At 40.9% G+C, this 19,788-nt stretch overlaps 2 protein-coding genes across 3 annotated transcripts in view; one reads left to right on the top strand and one right to left on the bottom strand.

Moving 5' to 3' along the window:
- The window catches only part of ACOX1 (acyl-CoA oxidase 1), a 28,430-nt gene extending 18,049 nt beyond the window's left edge, over nt 1-10,381 (bottom strand). Inside the window, exons 1-3 of one of the 2 annotated variants that reach the window (XM_063293055.1) lie at nt 10,189-10,381; nt 9,033-9,192; nt 3,071-3,231 (exon numbers count right to left, since the gene is read on the bottom strand). In XM_063293055.1, coding sequence (XP_063149125.1) covers nt 3,071-3,231; nt 9,033-9,192; nt 10,189-10,297 — 430 coding nt within the window. In that variant the 5' untranslated portion in view covers nt 10,298-10,381. The remainder of the gene's footprint in view (nt 1-3,070; nt 3,232-9,032; nt 9,193-10,188) is intronic. The other variant, XM_063293054.1, reaches the window with a different exon arrangement.
- A 125-nt stretch (nt 10,382-10,506) lies between these two features.
- Nucleotides 10,507-18,425, top strand: TEN1 (TEN1 subunit of CST complex). The gene is made up of 4 exons (XM_063293053.1): nt 10,507-10,673; nt 11,271-11,387; nt 12,986-13,143; nt 17,586-18,425. Exons 2-4 carry the CDS (start codon nt 11,299-11,301, stop codon nt 17,717-17,719), a joined length of 381 nt encoding a protein of 126 aa, XP_063149123.1. The 5' UTR covers nt 10,507-10,673; nt 11,271-11,298; the 3' UTR covers nt 17,720-18,425.
- The last annotated feature ends 1,363 nt before the right edge of the window (nt 18,426-19,788 follow it).

Raw genomic sequence — 19,788 nt, 5'->3', positions numbered from 1 at the left:
CTGCATCTTTCAAGAAGACCATGATGTTTATGCAGGACAATGCTCTATCGCATGCATCGAAGTACTCCACTGCGTGGCTAGCCAGTAAAGGCCTCAAAGATGAAAGAATAATGACATGGCCCCCTTCCTCACCTGACCTAAACCCTATTGAGAAATTGTGGGCCCTTCTCAAATGGGAGATTTACGGTGAAGGAAAACAGTACACCTCTCTGAACAGTGTCTGGGAGGCTGTGGTTGCTGCTGCACAAAAAGTTGATTGTCAACAGATCAAGAAACTGACAGACTCCATGAATGGAAGGCTTATGACTGTTACTGCAAAGCAGGGTGGCTATATCGGTCACTGATTTTTTGTTTGAAATGTCAAAAATGTTTATTTGTAAATCTTGAGTTATTATTCTCACTTTAACAGATGAAAATACACAAATGAGATGGGGAATTTTAGTTTTTCATTTAGTTGCATAATAATTCTGCACACTAATAGTTGCCCAATAATTGTGCACACATAGATATGCTCCTAAGAAAGCTGAAACCTCACTTTTACTTTCTTAAATATTCAGGTTTGAGGTTTATTAACATTTTGGATTGACCAAGAGCACTGTAGTTGTTCAATAATGAAATTCATCCTCAAAAATACAACTTGCCTAATAATTGTGCATGCAGTGTATGCCCTCTCTGCATGTCCGGGTGGGATGGGTCGATGTTATGGGGATTAGACGGTCCCTCAGGTAACCTGGCCCCTTGCCATGTAGGGCTTTAAAGGTCATAACCAACACCTTGAATTGGACCTGAAAGCAAACTGGCACCCAGTGCAGCTCACGCAGCAGTGGTGTCACATGTGCCGATCTTGGGGCACCCATAACTGCCCGTGTGGCCGCATTCTAGACCAGCTGAAGCTTCTGGATACTCTTCAAGGGTAGCCCCTTGTAGAGCACATTGCAATAGTCTATATGGGAGATGACCAGGGCATGAGTGACTGTTCAGAGGGCATCTTGATCCAGGAAAGGGCGTAACTGGTGCCACTCTTATCACCAGAAGGTAGGCCCTAATAGCGGCTCTAGCTTGTGTTCGGTCAGGTTTGGTCTTTGTCTTCCTCCAGTGGTGCTCTAGACGTCTCTTAACCCTCTTCAAAACCCTCAACTCCTCCGTAAACCATGGGGAGTGTTTACTCCAAGAATGGGGCAAGAGAGGGGCAAGAGAGGCCGCGCAGGCGCAATCCTGTCCAAGGCCCTGGCAGCTTCCCTATTCCAGGCTGCGGCCAGGACCTCTGCTGAACCGTGCAGTAGATCCTCGGGTACAACTCCCAGCTCCTTCTGAAACCCCATCGTGTCCATTAGTCACTGGGGGAGGACCAATCGAATGGGCCCTGCCTCCCTGCAGTGGGAAAGCACAGGAGAATCTCAAGGCCACCAGGGCGTGGTCTGACCATGACAAAGGGGACAGATGTAACTCTCCCCTCCGATCACATTACCACTGCTCCAACAAGAAAACCAAGTCTGGAGTGAGGCCACTGTCTCAAGTCGGGTCCTGAATAATCTGGGACAGGCCCAGGGCTGCCATGGTAGCCATGAACTCCCAAGCCGTCTCCGAGGCACGACCCAGGGATGGCAATTGAAGTCCCCCCGAACCATATGCCTGGGGAACTCCACCGCCAGCCCCGAGATGACCTCTAGCAGCTCAGGCAGGGAGGTTGCTACGCAGCAGCATACCATTTGTCATAAATATGTGGACTAGTTGACAGAACCCCAATATTACACACTGGCACAGACATGGAAATAAGTTAGTAAGACACAGCATGCAAAAAAAAAAAAAAATACAAACCCCAAATAAATACTGCTATGATCAAGGTTCGAAACAAAAACAAAAATATTGCGCTTATTCATATCGTGCTCCACTTGCTTATTGGTAGGCTGTTCCATTCAGATAAATTGCTTGTGGGGTGCAACTGTTACATTTATGTGATGAAGGTTGGATGCTTAGGTTCACAGCAGCAACAGATTTTTCAAGAGGTATCAGTGGAATAATGATTTACCCTAACAAGCATGCATCGTTCTCCAGGACTGATTGCAATCAGGAAACCAGAGCCTTTCCTTTTCCATCCAGGCACATTCATGTCTTCGGTACAGTGCAGCATGCTAATCAAGTTCTGCATTTTTGTTAAATTTGGGATGACAGAAAAACTAGAATGCTTTCAAAAGAACACTACTATGTTATGTAGGAGCATTAGCTAAATGAAAAAAAGAAGCCATGTACTTTCTTGATATGGGCTTCAATTCTGTTTGATCTCATCTTAGATAATTTTCTGCCAATTCATATCATTGAGCTGCTCAGTTCAGCAATGATTTATGGATGCTAGTCCTATTTCTTGCCTCTCAGATGAAGATGAAGACCCAAGAACCAAAACTTTTATTCTTTCCAGATTGGCTTAGGTGAAGCATATTTGAAATAGGTAGATTCCAATCTAAAATGGCCAGGATAATAGTAAATGAATTTTTACCACAAACACATACTATAATGAAGGCAGCAAGGCAAGATTGTCTCCTCTCTCCTTTATTTCTCTTAGCATGAAAACCATTGACAAAGAAGATACAACAAGAAAATAAAATGGCAGGAATTAAATTATCCAATCGAGATTCCAATCTCAATGAAAAAAAAACTTGATGGTATATGTTCTTAGGAAGGCATTTTTTCCCAAAATGTTTATTGCAGAATATTATTAGAGTCAACTCATCTGCCAAAGGTATTATTAGATCAAATTACCCATTGTTGGTGTACTGTGTTGCAATACTCCATATGCAAATTATACAGGGCTATACCAATTAGGCACGCATGGTAGCAGCTCATTTGGGTTCATTTATGCTACCATCATATTATGTGTGTGTCTTGTCCAATACTACACAACTATGTTTGAACCTGTAACACCCCAGTTGTATATACCTCTCCAACAGCTGCAACCAGCTCATGAAATTTGGTCCAGGACTGGGTTTTTGCTCTCCATCTCTAAACCCACTGCCAGCCAGACCTGAAGAAGCCTGCATTGGAATACCTGTATATATCTCTGAAAAGAACTAACCGTGTCCCAATTCCGTCTGAGCGTAGGTGCCGATTATCTGGAAGCGGGAGGCCAGAGGCAGCCACTTCTTTTCCTGGGCATCAGTGCATTGGTTCTCTAAGGTGGGCACAAACATGCTGAAGTGCACATCAATGGGTGCAATGCTTTTGCCCAGGCATGTTCTGGGGGAGAGAGAGATGGTAGATCAGGTCACAGCCATTACTTTACCAGTTTCCAAGGGCCTTTGCTCCATTTGTATACAGACATGCAGACAGATGCTGCTCACACAGGCTTCTTTTACTTCTTTTGGTTTTAAAGATGCTAGAAATGATGCCACGAAAGCTATCCCTGAGCTGCTACAACTTGGGACAAATGTCCACAAAACATGCAGCACAGTCATACTTAAAACTTATATTAATGCCCCCCCAACATATTGGCAGCAACGCTGTATGCTTAAGTGAATGAGAAGTTTGTCTGTAAGCGTCTTTCAAAACAAAACAAGAGCTTGTAAACTATATTTCCTCTCCCAACATTCCCACCTCAATATTCAAATCTATACCATATTTTGCAACATAGTTGACACACATTAGCTATTTGTGCCTTCTAACTCTGTTAGCAATGAATTCTTTTTATTCTTTCCAACCCAATGGAATATTGGAAATACTGTAAATCAGTGCTTCCCAAACCTTTTATTTCCCAAAACTGCTTATCGGAAAGTCCTTTTTACCCAATGTAGGTAAAACACTTTAAGTCAATTTAATGGGTTCATGTGTTGTTACCCAAAGAAAAACCACTTTTACCCAATTTTGGGTAATTTACCCAGGTTTGGGAAGCACTGCTGCAAATTATATAAATATATAATGGATTGGATCTGGCTGAGGCAGTGAAAAAAAAAATCCAGAAAAATCCTGCAGTTCATCCCTATGCAAAAGCCAACTGGGCATCAGCTCAGACTGCTGCTGCTCCATTTCAACTCTTCCTCCTTTCTCCCTCTTGGTCATGTGACCCAGAATGGACCATGTGGAGGCCGCTCATGTTTCCCATCTACCCAAACATGCACAAAGGCAAAGTGAGGGAAGAGCAGAAACACAGAGACAACACATACATACCTGCCCCAGTTAGACTCTTACAGACACGCACGCAGCCAAGCACACAGAGGTAATGCATATGCATATACCCTGATGTGTTCTTATAGCAAAAGCATTTGTGCAGACTCGGATAAAACTTATTATTTTGTTACAGGGAAGAAAATACCACTGGTAAAAAGGTTGGAAGGAATTCCAGGAGCCATGCTTGCATGCCTTTCCCTCCCTTGGTTAATTTTAATTTAGAGCTGTGGAAGCATTAGGGAAACTGGTGGTAATAGCTACTGAGGGGGTCTCACACTGCTCCTCCTCCCATCAAGGTAAAGAAAATCTCAAGCCAACCTTGACTCTTAGTGACTATATGGTCATATCCATGTATTTTTCTGGGTATTGCCTCAGCCTTCTTTGGGGATGCTTTTTTCAACTTCCCAATCTAGTCTACAGCCCTGGGATTTCTTGACAGTCTCTTATCTGAGTACTAATCAGATTTCCTTAAAACAGCACCTAAGCTGTTTCTGTTACTCCTAATTAGCCCAACCTATGGACAGCCGTAACATTTAAATACTTCCAACGGCTGCATTTATACACAAAACTAAGCCATACATCACAGTGGTCCACATAGTGGGCCAAAACAACAGGTATGTTCAACATGATGTGTGACCCCAGCCACTTATTATGGTTATTATGATGATTTCAACTAAGCCTTGTCAGGTGGAGAATTGCTGAGAGTGGGAAAGAACAAAGATGTTTAAATAATCATGAACACAGATAGGTCGTATACCTACAGCTTGTCTCGTGCCAACTATGGCTATCCTCTCTATTAAGAGGCAGAATAAGACATGAATCTCAACCTGGGTATCTTCCAGAATAACAGCTAACACAATACAAATCTCATAGTGTCCAAGCCATTCCCTAAATTAAAAAAAAAATGATTTGATGCAAATCTGTTAGGTTTTACCTTCCTGAGAAACAGCAGGAGCTGGCCCACTGTGTGTTTAAGAGACCAGGAACCATCCTATTTCTCTCTTTCTTGTCTTTCTCTCTCTTCAAGATGAGGCTTAATTAGAAGTGAGGTTTTCCTATTCAAAGTCTTTCTTGATATATTTGTAATGAATGTCTGTCAGCATTTGTTGATTGTTGGGCTAAGTTGTACTATGCATCCGAGACAACTGTGATCATCTTTTGGAATGGGTTCCACTGCTACTCAGTCACTCTTTTGGCACTCTGCATATGCTAAGGAGTACATCCTTTAACTGGACGCTGGTTGAAACTGAGAGTATTAGAGAGTGGGTACTTTCCAATACTTGTAATAGCAAATGAAATTAAGAACAGCACTGCATGACCTCTAATTCCCATTGGACAAATGGAATCAGAATCGTTATCAGCATTTCAATTATTCCTTATTCTGTTGAGCAGCTCTTGAAATTCAGTACTGGGGTTTTTCTGCAAGGCATCAAGAGCTCTTGCAGGCAACTAGAAAAACTGCCACCACTTTGTAAAACTGGAAACTTTTATCTTTGCACCTGCTGTTTCTTTAAATTTTTGTAAGAGGAATTTTCACTGCAAGAAAATGTATTCATGCACACATAAATTTGTTATGAACAGGTTTCTTTCTTTCCTTCCTTGTTTATTCTGAATGAACACTGCTATCTTGGTTTTTTTAATCAAGGAAAAGCCTTTAAGGGCAGGTGGAGTGAAAGAGAGCAGGAAGACGAGAGAAGAAACCTCCCCTGACTGCTAAAGCCAACCACTCGGTTACAATGCATTATACAAAACCAGCATGGTATTTTAGCTGCTGTGGGAACAGTTTGAAGATCTTGGGATGCAACAGCCAAAATCTACTTTTTCTGCACAAAAAAGCCCACAAAGGCATTTACCAGCCAATCACTTTATCTTGATTGGAAAGGGCACAGGTATAATGAAATCTGCATGTAGGCAAACCTCCACCAAAGAACTAAACCCCACTCCCTTCTAGCACTGAAGATGTTGCCTAATTGGGCAACGAAACATCGGCAAGCAAACAACCAAACTCAGAGAGCACCAAGGACTCCACAGTTCAACCCTGAGCTAGATATTTTCTTCTACTGGCATGCCACCTTTATACAGAGTTAACCTTGCATAGTAAAAAAAAAAAATCAGATCTGCTCTATATTGTGCTGCAACACAGGAACTATCTAGTTAGTCATCCTCTTAATAGAGCCTTCTGGCCACAAAACCTGTCAGACCAGCTGTTCACACTATCACATGGGGTGTGTGTGTGTACTTATAGCCTAGTGTTTCTCAATCTCAGCAGCTTTAAGATGTGTGGACTTCAGCATGCTGGCTAGGAAATTCTGGGATTTGAAGTCCACACATCTTAAAGCTGCTGAGGTTGAGAAGCCCTTTTATAGGCAGAACTGCATGATTTTACTTACAGATTTTTTTCCTTAAAAACACAATAATTACCACTTTTCTGGATCTAATCCAATTTGCTGTTACCAACAATACATGAGCAGGTAGTGCCAGAAGGACACACAGCTACTTGTGGACAAATTCTGCCTCCTGTTCTTTCCTACCATTACTTGTTATTAAGGTATAGTGCTACAAAATATGGAAGAAGCTATCAATGTAAAGTAGCACTCTTACTCCAGGAACATAGGGCAATTAACAGCTAATTGGCAAATAATCCTGAACCCCTACCAAAAATTTCCAGGGGCATACCCTGCGTGAAAAAAATAGCACCAAGATTTGTCTATTCAATAAGATCTTTCTTTACCCAAGAAAAGATAATGTGGTAAATACTCATATTCCACTTATCTTGATTTATTTTCAACGTAGGCCTGTTTATTATGTCATTTTTATCAACAAATAACAAAAGGAACATTTCACTCTGACCTTCCAATAGCTAACTTTAACCTTACATTTAGAAAACACTGTAGGAGAATGTCAGGGTAAACCTAAATGTTGGATTAAGAAATAGAGTGGTAGTCCAGTTCAGAAGGATATGACTGCTAAAAGACTTGAGCTTGCTAAATGCCACACTCAGATCTGCTTTATAGGATTGATCATTGCTGCTTTATATTAAAAGAGCTGTTGCTTTTGGAAACTAGATAGTTGTATCAAAGAACTGAGCTATGATTGCACTGCAACATGATAGCAAATCTATCCTTCACAAAAATGTTACATAAAAGTTACAGTAAGTCCAGAGAGATTTATTGCATTTTCCCCAAAGGGAGACTATGAATTTAAGACAGCTCCCCCAAAAGGAAAAATTAAACAGGAAAAGAAAGATTAGAAACACAGGGGAAGTTGCTGCCCAACTTCCCATCCTTGTCATCTATGGTTGCCAGGTCTCACTGAAACCAATCCAAAGGTGTTTCCCCCCCAATAAATGTCTGTGTGTAACCCACCTTTATGTAAGTGTGCATATGTGTACACAAGCATTGGTCAGGGGCCACATAACAAAAAAGGCAAGACAAAAAAAGAAGTGATATTGGTAATAGTAGTTGCATTAACAATTACTAATAAAATTAACTGTTTGTAAAATAAGGCACCTTTTTTTGTAAAATTAATTTATTTAACAAATTTATATGGCCGCCCAATTCACACACAGTGACTCTGGGTGGCTCACAAAATTAAAATCCACAATATAAAAAACCCCATCGACTCCCCCCCCCCCAATAATTTGCTCATACTCCCTCCCCTCCCCTGGATGTACTTAAACATACACTCACAGAGAAAGAGATAATACAGAAATCTGGACTCAGCACGCATAAAACTATGTATTACATTGCAGTAAACTCAGCTAAATTATTCCCAGAAAAATACTGCTACCTGGGGATAATTTGTTCAGCCCAGCCTACTCTGTGTAAGCCATAGTCAAAATAGGGAAGAGGTATCAATATTTGGGGTATCAATCAATATTGGGGTATCAATATTTCACTCTTTAAAGTCACCCTCCTCTTGTTCCCCTCCGCATTTAAAGGATGAGCATGTGCGACAGAATGCCTTCATTAAGCAGTACAAGCATTACAAAGAAAAGTTAAAGTTGCCATGCAAGCTGGAAGATGAAATTCTCTCCTTCCATGTCATGCCAGCATTCAAAGGCATTCATGCCTTCAGCAGGGATGCTTGCAGTCACTTTCTTTAAGCAGTAGCACTTTGTTTTCAACAGCATTTTTCGGTACAAGTAAGATAAACTCCTGCCCCAAATCCATAGAGGGAAAAACTACCATTTTCCTATCAAGTACATATAGTAAGGCCGCTGCAATTTCAGTGAAAGAACTGGTCCACCAAACTAATGTTTATTCTTGAACATGCAAGGACCTCTTCCAAACAATTATTAAACCAAGTGTTCAAAGATCAACAATTAGAGTTAAGTTCACAGCTGGCTGGATAACTTCCAAGTTGTGAATTATCTCTGGAACCAAGTTCATTCCACTGATTACTTCTACTGGCTCTCTAGCAGAGATGAATGGAAAATCATCAGGCTTAAAACAGCAAAATTATTTCAGTACTGGAAGTTTTCTGTGACATGATATAAAGGGAAGAAAACAAAAAGGCATGACAGAGGAGAAGACAAGCTAGAAAACTGTCATTAATGTCAACATAGCACGGCTTTAGCTGACATAAGTACTTCAAAAGAAAGCAACATTATCTTGCATGGTTAAAATGTAACAGTGTTTCTAGCCTTTGGGAATGTTACAGTACATACTGTATATCCAGTTTCCACTGTTATAATAAAGAGAACTGAGGTTGCGTAGGCTTTCCAGAAAACGTTATTCAGGGAAGCGTTGCTAATTGAAGACTTCTAATGAGTCTGCATTTTTCAGAAGATCCATATAATGAATTAAGCATGACTATTCCTTAGATTTATAGGACAAAGTAGTTTTCATGTACCCAATAATGAACAGGAGTACCTTTTAAACCAGTAGATCTCCTCAGGGTCTGCAATCCCATATTCTCTGAGTTTCAACACCATAAGAGCACTCTTTTTTATAGCTACTTCATAGCGCTGGCTGCGGGAGAGGAAATTTACATCTTCATTCTTGAAGCTGACTTCATTTGCAACAATAGCTTCTGCGGGAAGAAGAGATATTCAGTGTTCAGAGTTATCTTCAAAAAACAAGATATAAGGCTATATCCTAGTAAACAAGAGGATGTTTCTTATTTAAACAAATCTGTATGATATATGAAATATATTAAACATTTTTATCTGCTGCTATCATTCTAGTAGCCACTTTTATAATTTAGCACAGCTCATTGTTAACATAATTCAAGCTGTATTCAGGAAATCTAGAGAAGGAAGTACAACTAATACAAATGAGCTACCTTCCTATCTTTAGGAAAAACTGAAGAATGGCAAAGAAAAAAAATACCTATGCTGTTATTTGATGAGGATTTCAAGCATGTCATCATTTGTCATGTTACATTAGATGATACAAATCAATTAACCGAGTACAAAAAAGTGCAATATGATCAGCATACAGCAGGATGTAAGAACTATTTTACCCCTAAAAGCCATCTCTTCTCACAGCATCTTCCAGCTGTGGAATTCCCTGTGCTGTGTTACCTTGAAACAGTCCTTTAGGTCTCCTATTTGAACCGGCAGGAGAATAAGGTACAGACTGGAAGATTTATGGCTGAAGTCTGACATCGCATGAAGTGAAGCCTAGAGCCTGCAGCCCCTGGTTGGTGACCTAGTTAGATTAATCCTTTCGGTCATTAAACAGGCATCAGGTAAATTAGGCTTTAGAAGTACTAATACATCTTGTGTACGGCGGGCGCTAGCTTGGAAGAAAAATGTCCTTCTGCTACCCGGACGGGAATGCCTCTTTCTAAAATGGATCCTGAGACACTACCTGCAAGCATCATCCAAAAATTGGGGAAAGAAGGCGCTCCCTTTCAAGGTGACGTTTGCCCAAATGCAAACATACATGGATAAAATGATGGTAAAGTTCTTGAAGGAGAAGAATCCGCATTTGTAGCTACGGCCTGTAGCTGAACCGGGAGCGGAAAGGCGGCACACGCACAAGGGCTGCGGCTTTCTCTCAGTCCCATCCCGCCCGCTCTCACCGATTTCCTTGCGGCGCCGGGTCCGGTCGGCACCCCCGTCCAAGATGTTGGTCAGCAGCTCCGCCTTGAAAGAAGCCGCCTCCCGCTCCTTTCGCAGATCCGGGTTCATGCTCGCGGCCCTGACTCCTCCACGACCGGCACGAGAAACAACCGCCAGGAGACTCCAGAAAAGCTTCCGGACTGGGGAAAGGGATCCCCACCCGATCCATCACGTGACGGCCCGGCGGTCCAATAGGAGGTCGCTTGCCATCCGCGTGACTCTGCGGAGGAGTTTCGTCCTGCGTGCGGAGCTTCCAGCGGGAGGCTTCGGTACGAGGTGTGGGATTACGCGTCGCTAGGCGGGAACTGGAAAGAAAAAGAATCCAGCGGTTTTATGCAAATGTTTAATCTGCACCATCGACGTTTAATTTCGCAGAAATATGCACCGGGCGTCCTTTTGAAACCAGGGCTTTGGTTGCTCGTATTGCCCGTTGTTTTCGGTCCAGGTATCTGTTTGCGTACAATTCTAGCTATTCAGGGCTACCCACCCAAAAGTTTCGCTTTACGCGTGCATCACGTGTTGGAGCGTGTGATAGTTCAGTCCTGGAGCATTCCTGTATTGGCCTTGTTGTTTGCAGAGAAATATCTGAGAGGAGTGCTTCTAACTTCCCAGATTGTAAAGAAAATATTAACTCGGCTGAACTAAGGTTTTCTTCGCCGCCGCTGGTATGCGTTTAAGGTTAAGACTACAGTCAGGCTTCCAGCTGGCTGTTTTTAGATCTGTGGTAGATTAAGCACGATTCTCTTCTCTTTAGCCACTGGGACTTGGAAAGGGGCCAAGAAAAAGAAGCCCAGGAGAACGAGGAAACTGGGAATCAGAGGGTGTTGAGCAAAGCAAAAAGAGTAGCAAAAAGTCCATAAATGTTGATTAGGGTTATTTAATTATAGTTTCTGATTAAACTGTTACGTTTTAGAAAAGGGGGTGCTCTAACATAATGGAACAATAGAAAGCTACTTACCTTTATAGCAGGATAAATATTCAGACCAGAAAAATATTTGAGATCTCTGAAAATGGAAGGTTATCTCTTTAATCTTGTTTGTAGGATCTGCTTTTGTGAGCCATTCTACACAATGCTTCCAGATGCTGGAATGTATCATTTTCCTTGGGAAATAAACTCTAAATCAGTCCCAGAAGGGAAAGCCCTGAGAACATTTGGCAGGTCAGTGTAGGTCCACTTAAAAATTTGTGTTCAGTTTGGTCAATATCTGTTTATATTCTCTGTTACTGCAATATCTGTCTAAACCAGGTTTTTTCAACCTGAGCAGCTTTAAGATGTGTGGACTTCAACTCCCAGAATTCCCCAGGCAGCATTGTCCACACATCTTAAAGTTGCTAAGGTTGAGAAACATTGGTCTATACTATAGTCTCTGTAACTGCTATTAGAGATAATGTCATTGATCTGATTTCCTCCCATCATTGGGAAATACTTGTTTTGTTTTTTCCTTTCCTTTCCAGTTGTTAATAGATATCTTGTGGTAAAGTGGAGAGCCAGAATCAAATATCTATTTAATTAATTTTTATCCCGCCTTTATTTTTATAAATAAGGCAGTGAACATAGCTAATACTCCTTCCTCCTCCTATTTTCCCCTCAACAACAACCCTGTGAGGTGAGTTGGGCTGAGAGAGAGTGACTGGCCCAAGGTCACCCATCTGCCTTTCATGCCTAAGGGAGGACTAGAACTCACAGCCTCCTGGTTTCTAGCCCAGCACCGAAATTCTGGGAGTTGAAGTCCACACATCTGAAAATCGCCAAGGTTGAGAAATACCGGTCTGGGAGCTAGGGTCTATTTTAGGCTATAGTCCTGTGCATGTTTATATGGGAGTAAAATCCCATTGAACTGAGTTACTTCTGAGTAAACATGATAGGATTAACCTATTATTTTTCTAGCATGAAAAATAATGTATGGTTTTCCAGTCTCTGTTTTCCAGTACTGCTACTCCCCAATAGTCAAGCTCAGCTCAAATCAGGCTTATTGGAATATGAATTAATTTGTTTGTTTATTGAAATGCTTCTATGTTGTTGGGCTAATAACTTTAATGATATTGTGGAGTTGTCAGTGTACTGAGCATTGATAAATTAAAAGAAATTAGATCCTCTTATGTTAAACTATTATCCAGAGTTGACTGTTGACCTTTTCTGAATAAGAGACTGAAGAAGACTTGATTTGAGAGGAAAGAAATAAAGACCATAGGAGAAAAGCATTCTTCATAATGGCTAAAACATTAGACCAGTGGTTTCCTTAACATAGGGTTAGTGAATATACTATACTTGGCTGGGTTCATGCTTTGCATTGAGCTATGATTCAGTTTTATTTAGCACATGATGTGGGTTTAGCTTAGGACTTACTTCTAACCAGCATATGCTCCTGCATTTAGACTTAGCTTGAAAGCATTCCTTTTCAATAATGCCTTCAATTTAGACCTCAAATAGTGTGCATATAAACTGTTGTTTTTTCCCCAGATATTATGTATGAAATATTCTATTTCTGTCATATAATGTCTGACCTTTATGTCTGTCTAGGTACAGTCCAAAAAAATGGCTAAAGCACCTTTTGAATATTATTTATTATTAAACAAATTTATATAGCCACCCAACTCACTCATGGTGACTCCATGTTGACATGAATTAACATTTAATATTAATTAACATTCCTTTCCCCCACTCCATGCAATATACATGGTGTTATCAGTTTTCTGGAAATGAATGTGTGTATCTTACATATTACCAATATCTGAAACTGGATTTCTGTCTTTCAGGCTTCACTCTTATGATATGGCCATTTCTCAAGCCATCTTAACAGCTCAGCATGCATCTGATCAGCACTATATTCCAGTTTGCACAAACTTTGTAGAACCCTTTCAGGCTCAGCTTGGGTCTGTGTATATCGTCCTGGGGGAAACTGAATTCAAGGAGGGTAAGGATATCTATGATTTTTAATTCTGCGGGAATAAAGTCTCTCAATAAATATGAACAAGTAGAACCATTCTTAAGGACTCTGTGCAAGACTCAGGAGGAGAGCAAAAAATATCCCAATTCGTACTTTACTGGTAAAGTGTGCTACTATCATAAGGTAAAGGTAAAGGTTTCCCTTGACATTAAGTCCAGTCGTGTCCGACTCTAGGGGGCGGTGCTCATCTCTGTTTCAAAGCCGAAGAGCTGGCGTTTGTCCATAGACACTTCCGTGGTCATGTGGTCGGCATGACTAAACGGAACGCTGTTACCTGCCCATCGAAGCGGTACCTATTAATCTACTCACATTTGCATGTTTTCGAACTGCTAGGTTGGCAGGAGCTGGGACTAGCAACGGGACTCACCCCGTCACGCGGATTCAAACCACCAACCTTCCCAAGCTCAGCAGCTCAGTGGTTTAACCCGCAGCGCCACCGCGTCCCATCCATCTATCATAGGGTGCTTTATAACAGGAAAAAGTAATACAGATTGTGGGTCTGCTGTGCTAGCGGATGCCCTACCCTAGCCAGAGACAACATTGATAATCGCAGAATTGCTAGGCTTCTGAATTAACAGGCACTCAGTCTCTGTTTCTCCCTATCCAGGCCTTGGAAGACTCCAGACACCAGGTCCAGACTTGCACTATATTGGTGTTTGGCCCGGCAAAGAACTGTATAACTGGGTATCATAGGCATTCTGATGATACCTCACCCTGAACCAAGAGATATCTTGGAAAAGTGGCTTCATGCATACGTTAAACAATATTGGTTTGCGGGGGGAGGCATTGAGATTGAGGGCAGCTGATACTGGCATGCCCAAGGGCTTGACCTCTTTTTCCTCATAACCACCAATTAGAATCCCTTGCTTAGGAACGAGTAGAACCACAGCAACACAACACCATCCACTCCCAAAACTTGCAGGTGACCCAAAATACTGTGGTTGACCTTGTTGAAAGCTGCTAAGAGATCTGGCAAGATTAGGGTAGTTGCATTCCCTCCATTCAAGTCCCAACACAGGTCGTCCAGGAGAGTGACCAGTGTGGTTTTCATCTTGTGACCAGGCTTGGATATCATTCTGGCTTTTCTTACTCAGTGATTATTGGTGCATGTAGGCAAGGGAGGAACCATTACCGCAACAGTTGAATGTCAGAGTTCCTCCTAGTAGGTCTTTATTCACAAAGGGGAGCTGGCAGGGACATGATTGGGGTAGGGGTAGATGGCTACCTTGGGTAGGAAAGCTCAGAGGAGAGTTTTAAAATACCAGACTAAACAAGGCTGGGCTTCATCACACTACCATAAGTTGATTCTTTTTAACCCCAGAAACTGCAAGCTTACTGCACATGAGCAGCAGAGGTTTCATTATTTTCTTGTGGAATTTGGAAGGCTGACACCCTGCAGTGGCACTGAATACCATAGAGGGGAATCGTTGCATAGCAGAGTTCTGCTTCTGAGCCTCAGGGGCAGGATAAAAAGGAGGATCCCATCATTGTCTTCACTTATTGCAGAGGACACATCTTCATACGTTAATGGTGGAAGTGCATTCAAATACGTGACTGCAATACTTAAAGTTCACATAGATTGTATCTGCCAGGTATCTCAGGCATTGATCTGCTGGTGAGGTGTCTCTTGGATACTGCTATTAATCTAGCCAGTTTCCCTTTCTTCCTGGGGCATTGTCTCAAGTGTATGTCTAACAGTGTCACTTCTAGTAGACAATGTTTAGGAGAAAGCACCTGTAATTTGTTCTGTATTTCTCCCACCTGCTTCTTTCTGCTCCGGCTGGGATTTGAGACCTTTGTTCCTTTTGTAGACATGCTTTTGGAATCTCAGGTGAGAGAATAGCAGCTGTGAAGGGGAAATGTGGGAAGGAAAAGGTGGGAAAGGTTAAAATACTCTGCCTGCCCAACACCATTTTTTAAAAGAGTAATTTCATTGAAAATACGAAAAAAACTAATACAAACTAAAAAAAAGAAAAGAATAAAAAGAAAAAATAGAAGGTGCAGAAAAAAAGAAAATAGAAAAATAGAAAAGAAAGAATAGTAATATAGTAAAGAAAAAGAAATATATATAATGAAATGACTTCCCCATCATCACAATTATAAACTATTTTAGTAACTTATTACCTTCTCTTAAAATACAACAAATGATCTCTTCTTCCCATATCCCGTCTCTTACCTATAAACAAGTAGAGCCATCTTCAGTTCGCCATTTCTTCCCCAGAGTTCACCCGTTGCTGTAAAACTTGTCAATTTAAAGGTTTCTAATAGCTGAAAAGCAGTTGTTAAGCAATTTCTGAAAGTGATTAGAAAAGGAAGTATGTGAACCCAGTGTCCTTTCAAAGGCGCCGACTGTGGTTGGAGCAAGGTGGCTATTCCCTCGTCTCCCAGAGTTCTAAACCCACCAGAGACACTGTCTTGCGGTCTCCTCGCGAGGAGCGGCTCTCTGGAGCACTAGGTGATCTCAAGTCCTCTCCTTGTCCAGAGAGGAATTATTGAAGAGCTGCTCTATTCTCCAGCTCTTCATTCCACCACTGTTGTCAGCTCCGCTTTTTGTGGAGCCATCTTCAGTTCGCCATTTCTTCCCCAAAAGTCCACCACTTTCCAGTGTAAAAGCAGCAGGTATGCAGTTTGGTTAATTGCATATTAGGCAATTCTGTCTTGAGTGCTAGAAAAATATAATATCTATGCCATAAAATAAAAACCTACAAAAGATACTCACTTTCCTTCAGAAAATGTACATATGCTGGGCTTCACTTAATTTTTTTTTAGATTTTTTAAAATCTCACCTTTATTATTTTTATAAGTAACTCAAGGTGGGGAACATACCTAATACTCCTTCCTCCTCCTATTTCCCCCACAACAATAACCCTGTGAGGTGAGTTGGGCTGAGAGAGAATGACTGGCCCAAAGTCACCCATCTGGCTTTCATGCCTAAGGCGGGACTAGAACTCACAGTCTCCTGGTTTCTAGCCTGGAGCCTTAACCACTAGACCAAACTTTTTATAATATTACGTAAACAGAATTCCACTTGTGCAAGAGGCTTTTTTGAGCTGTGTTTCCTGATGCACCAAGCTTCATTCATGAATCAAATCACTCAAGAGAATCCCCCAGTCTCCTGGTACAGATTCTGTGGGCATGGAGAAGATGGAGGCACAAGAAGGAGGAATTCTTGATGATTGCCGTTCCACCAGTATAACGTACTTACTTGATATAGTCTATTGGTTAGAAGGCCCTATAAAAATGTAGCAGCTCTTTGGTATTCAGATATAATTGTTTAGACAATACACTCTGCTGGTAAAATGGATTTCTGAAAAGGAGGTCAAGTGGGAATAATGTTACCCTTTTGTACCAACTCATTACTGTTGATATCGTTAATCCCTCTTGATTGCATTCAAAAGTATAGTATATGGACATAAGACACACCTTTTAATTTATTGTGTATTTGCGTATCTTGAAGTTTTCAGAAATGAACAGTGTCTACTTACTATACATAGCCTCATGTTGTGCCAGCTGTTATTGAAGAACTTATTTCAATTTGAAGGCTAAGAAAAAAGGAGTAGAAAAGTCACTCCTTTTCAGATTTGTTGTGATGCTGAATGACTGCTCAAAGGTTAAATGAGAAATATCCTTTCTGAGTGTAGAACAGATTTATTGTAAGCTTATCACTTGTAGCCCAGGCATATTTGCCACTTCCAGTTCTCCTTGTGTTCTATTGACTTTACATTATTTGTTCTAGTTGAGTGAGGCTTCCCACTTCATGCACATTCTTGGCTAAGCTTCTGTGGCCTTTGGAATATGGGCATGGATGCAGAAAGAATTGCTTATAATGCTTTAGACAGTATATAGTTTCCCAAAGAGGAGAAAAGAACAGAGAAAACATAGGATGACCAACATATACATCACGGATTCAGATCTTTTTGGATCTTCACTCCAGTTTAAAATTTGATTTCTCACTTATTCTGTTCCTGTGGTCTGGACTGCTCTCTCACCTGTACTTTGTAAAATACCAATTGTTAGACCCTTTTTGAAGACCTATCTCATCATCTAGGTCTTACACATATTAATTTTCTCTCCCACCACCTTTTTTTACCACCTTTTAAAGATCTATTCCTTTCAATTTTTTGTCTTTATTGTGTATTTTTCATTTTGTAAACCACTTGGAGATGGTTTTCCAGAAGAAGCTGTATAAAAAGATATTACAAAGTAAAGTGTTTTGTGTGCTGAAGTAAAAAAGAGTGGAACTGCCACTGAATCAAGGTTTTTGGATGTCCATAAAAAAGCAAGTTGCTGGTCTCCAGATATCTCTTGTATGACTTGAGTGAAAAAAATTATTTTAGATTATATTATTGACTATGAAACGGTTTTAAGAGATCCTTTAATTCAAAATGTCATTCATTTTTATATTGCAGGTGAGATGGTTTTAAAGGCTCGTGTATTTACATGTGTGGAAGGAATAAACCTTCAGTTGTTGGAAAAAGCCATAGAGGAACAGAGAAAATATTTCCAGGAGAGAAGGAAAGATCATGAAGGAAGCATATGTTAGTGCTGTGCTTCAGGCAGGACTTACTTTCAGGCAGAATACTGGCTGGGCTGTATACGACCACTCATCCCTTGCCTTGACTCCTGATGTTGTTGGAGATTGTACTGCTTTGTTAATGCTTATTTAAAACTGGTTGGGTTTGATATTTTTTTAAAGCTCTGAGAATGCAGATTATGTCCAGTGTTCCAGAATTAAACTCTGTATTAGATTGTGATTCTTATACATAACCTCTGTAATTAGAAACCCGTATTAAAAATACAGCATGCAAAGGGCTAATAGAAATCTTTATTTTGGAAGATGCCTCTTGGAAATCACAGAACCTTGATCCTTAAGCTTGTTTGGAAGCAGAGAAGTTCGTTAATATGCCAACGAAACCAACTGTTGGTGCTGGAAGGGCACAGCTTTTAAAGATTCTAATTTTGTTGATAGAAGAAAGTGATTTCACAGACTTGGAATGCCCCTTTTCCCATTTCTCTTTGTGGCAAAACAGCTTCCTTATTTTCCTGGCAGTTGTTGAACACCTTAATCTTCCACGGTACTTATGTACAAATTCCAGAATGTATCACAACTGAGTGAATAATGGCTGTCTAATAGTATGCCTGATAGATATCTATGTAAGATTAATATATGTATCTGAATTTGAAATACTTCTGCAGAACCAAAAAAAACAACAACCACTCATCGATTCCATATAAGTCTGTTTTAGAGGGCAGCTGTCCTAACAGCTAGGAACCACGCTGAGACAAGGAACAAGTCTCTAGTGTTTTATTACTGCTACGTAACAGAGAATCCTAACAAACTGAAGAAGCGTGGGAAAAACCCAGACATATAAACCCCAAAGACTAAGGCGGGCCCGATCTGTGTCTCTCTGAATGGCCACCTAATTCCTCAGTACTACGCATGCGCTTTACAGCCTGGATGGGAGCCCCCTGCTCGCCATCCTCACTCATGACAGCAGCTCTTAATTTGAGCCTGGAATAAAACTTAACATGCTGGTTCCAGAAAGCAATAAAATAATTTTTCCTTTATTCTTCAATTTGTGTTGTAGAATCCTACCAAGATCCATCTTGTTTCCTATATTATTTTATGTTTATGTGACACTGTTGGGGGTGACCATCAAGCTTTGGGTAGATGCTGTCAATATGCTAATGACATTCATCTTAATCTTTTTCATCAGGATCAGATGAAACTGCAAGTGGTTGTGGGCAAAAAAAGGTGAATAATATCCAGTAAATTGGTCAGATGTGCTGTGAATTCTGGTTCCTGGGTCTTGAAATCAGGGATACGGGTCTTTATATGGGCTGTGCGCTTATTATGAAGGAGCAGATACCTAGTGTGGAGGGTCTTGTTTCCACTTTACAGAGCCCTACAGGGTTGTGGAATACCTTTCCCCAGCTCTAGCTGATTTTCCAACTATGTTTATCTCTGGACAGGGGTAGCTTGTCAGTAATAATCCATGCTCTGATAAACTCCCAAGTAGACTTTTGTAATGTGTGCTTTATGGAGCTGCCCTTGAAGATGGTTTAGAGACTGATTTGATAATTCAAGACCTCATAACATCAGATGCTAGAAGCAGCACTGCTTGCCTCTCAGCTAAATACACAAGTCCCAAAGATCTCACTATCTAGTTACCTAGCATGCAGGCTGGTTAAAACAATTACTACTTAAGGAGAAATCTATGTCTGATTTGTAGTAATGGATTGTTGAAATGTGTGATCTATCAACATTTCAGAAATTAACAGATGCCTATTAGTATCTGGAGTGGCAGATTTTCTCCACCAAGCCTTTTTTTCCATTTATTTTTTATCTTGAAGTTGATGCTGCCTTACATTGTTAATGTTGCTGTGGGCATGCATGCTTTTTTGCTAATTAGTTTGATATAATTAAAATACGAAAAATTTAATACAGTTACTTCAATTAGTGCTTCTCCTCAGGGCCACAACTGGGGTGGGGCAAGTGGGGCATGTGCCCCAGGCGCCGCGCTGGGGGCAGCACCAAAATGGATGTGGAATCCATGTTTGTCCCAGGTGACACAGACCCTAGTTGTGGCCTTGCTGCTGCTTATGTTGAAT

The sequence above is a fragment of the Candoia aspera genome, chromosome 2, assembly GCF_035149785.1.
Source record: "Candoia aspera isolate rCanAsp1 chromosome 2, rCanAsp1.hap2, whole genome shotgun sequence".
Taxonomy (NCBI): Eukaryota; Metazoa; Chordata; class Lepidosauria; order Squamata; family Boidae; genus Candoia; species Candoia aspera.
This window is presented reverse-complemented; position numbering and strand designations above follow the sequence as displayed.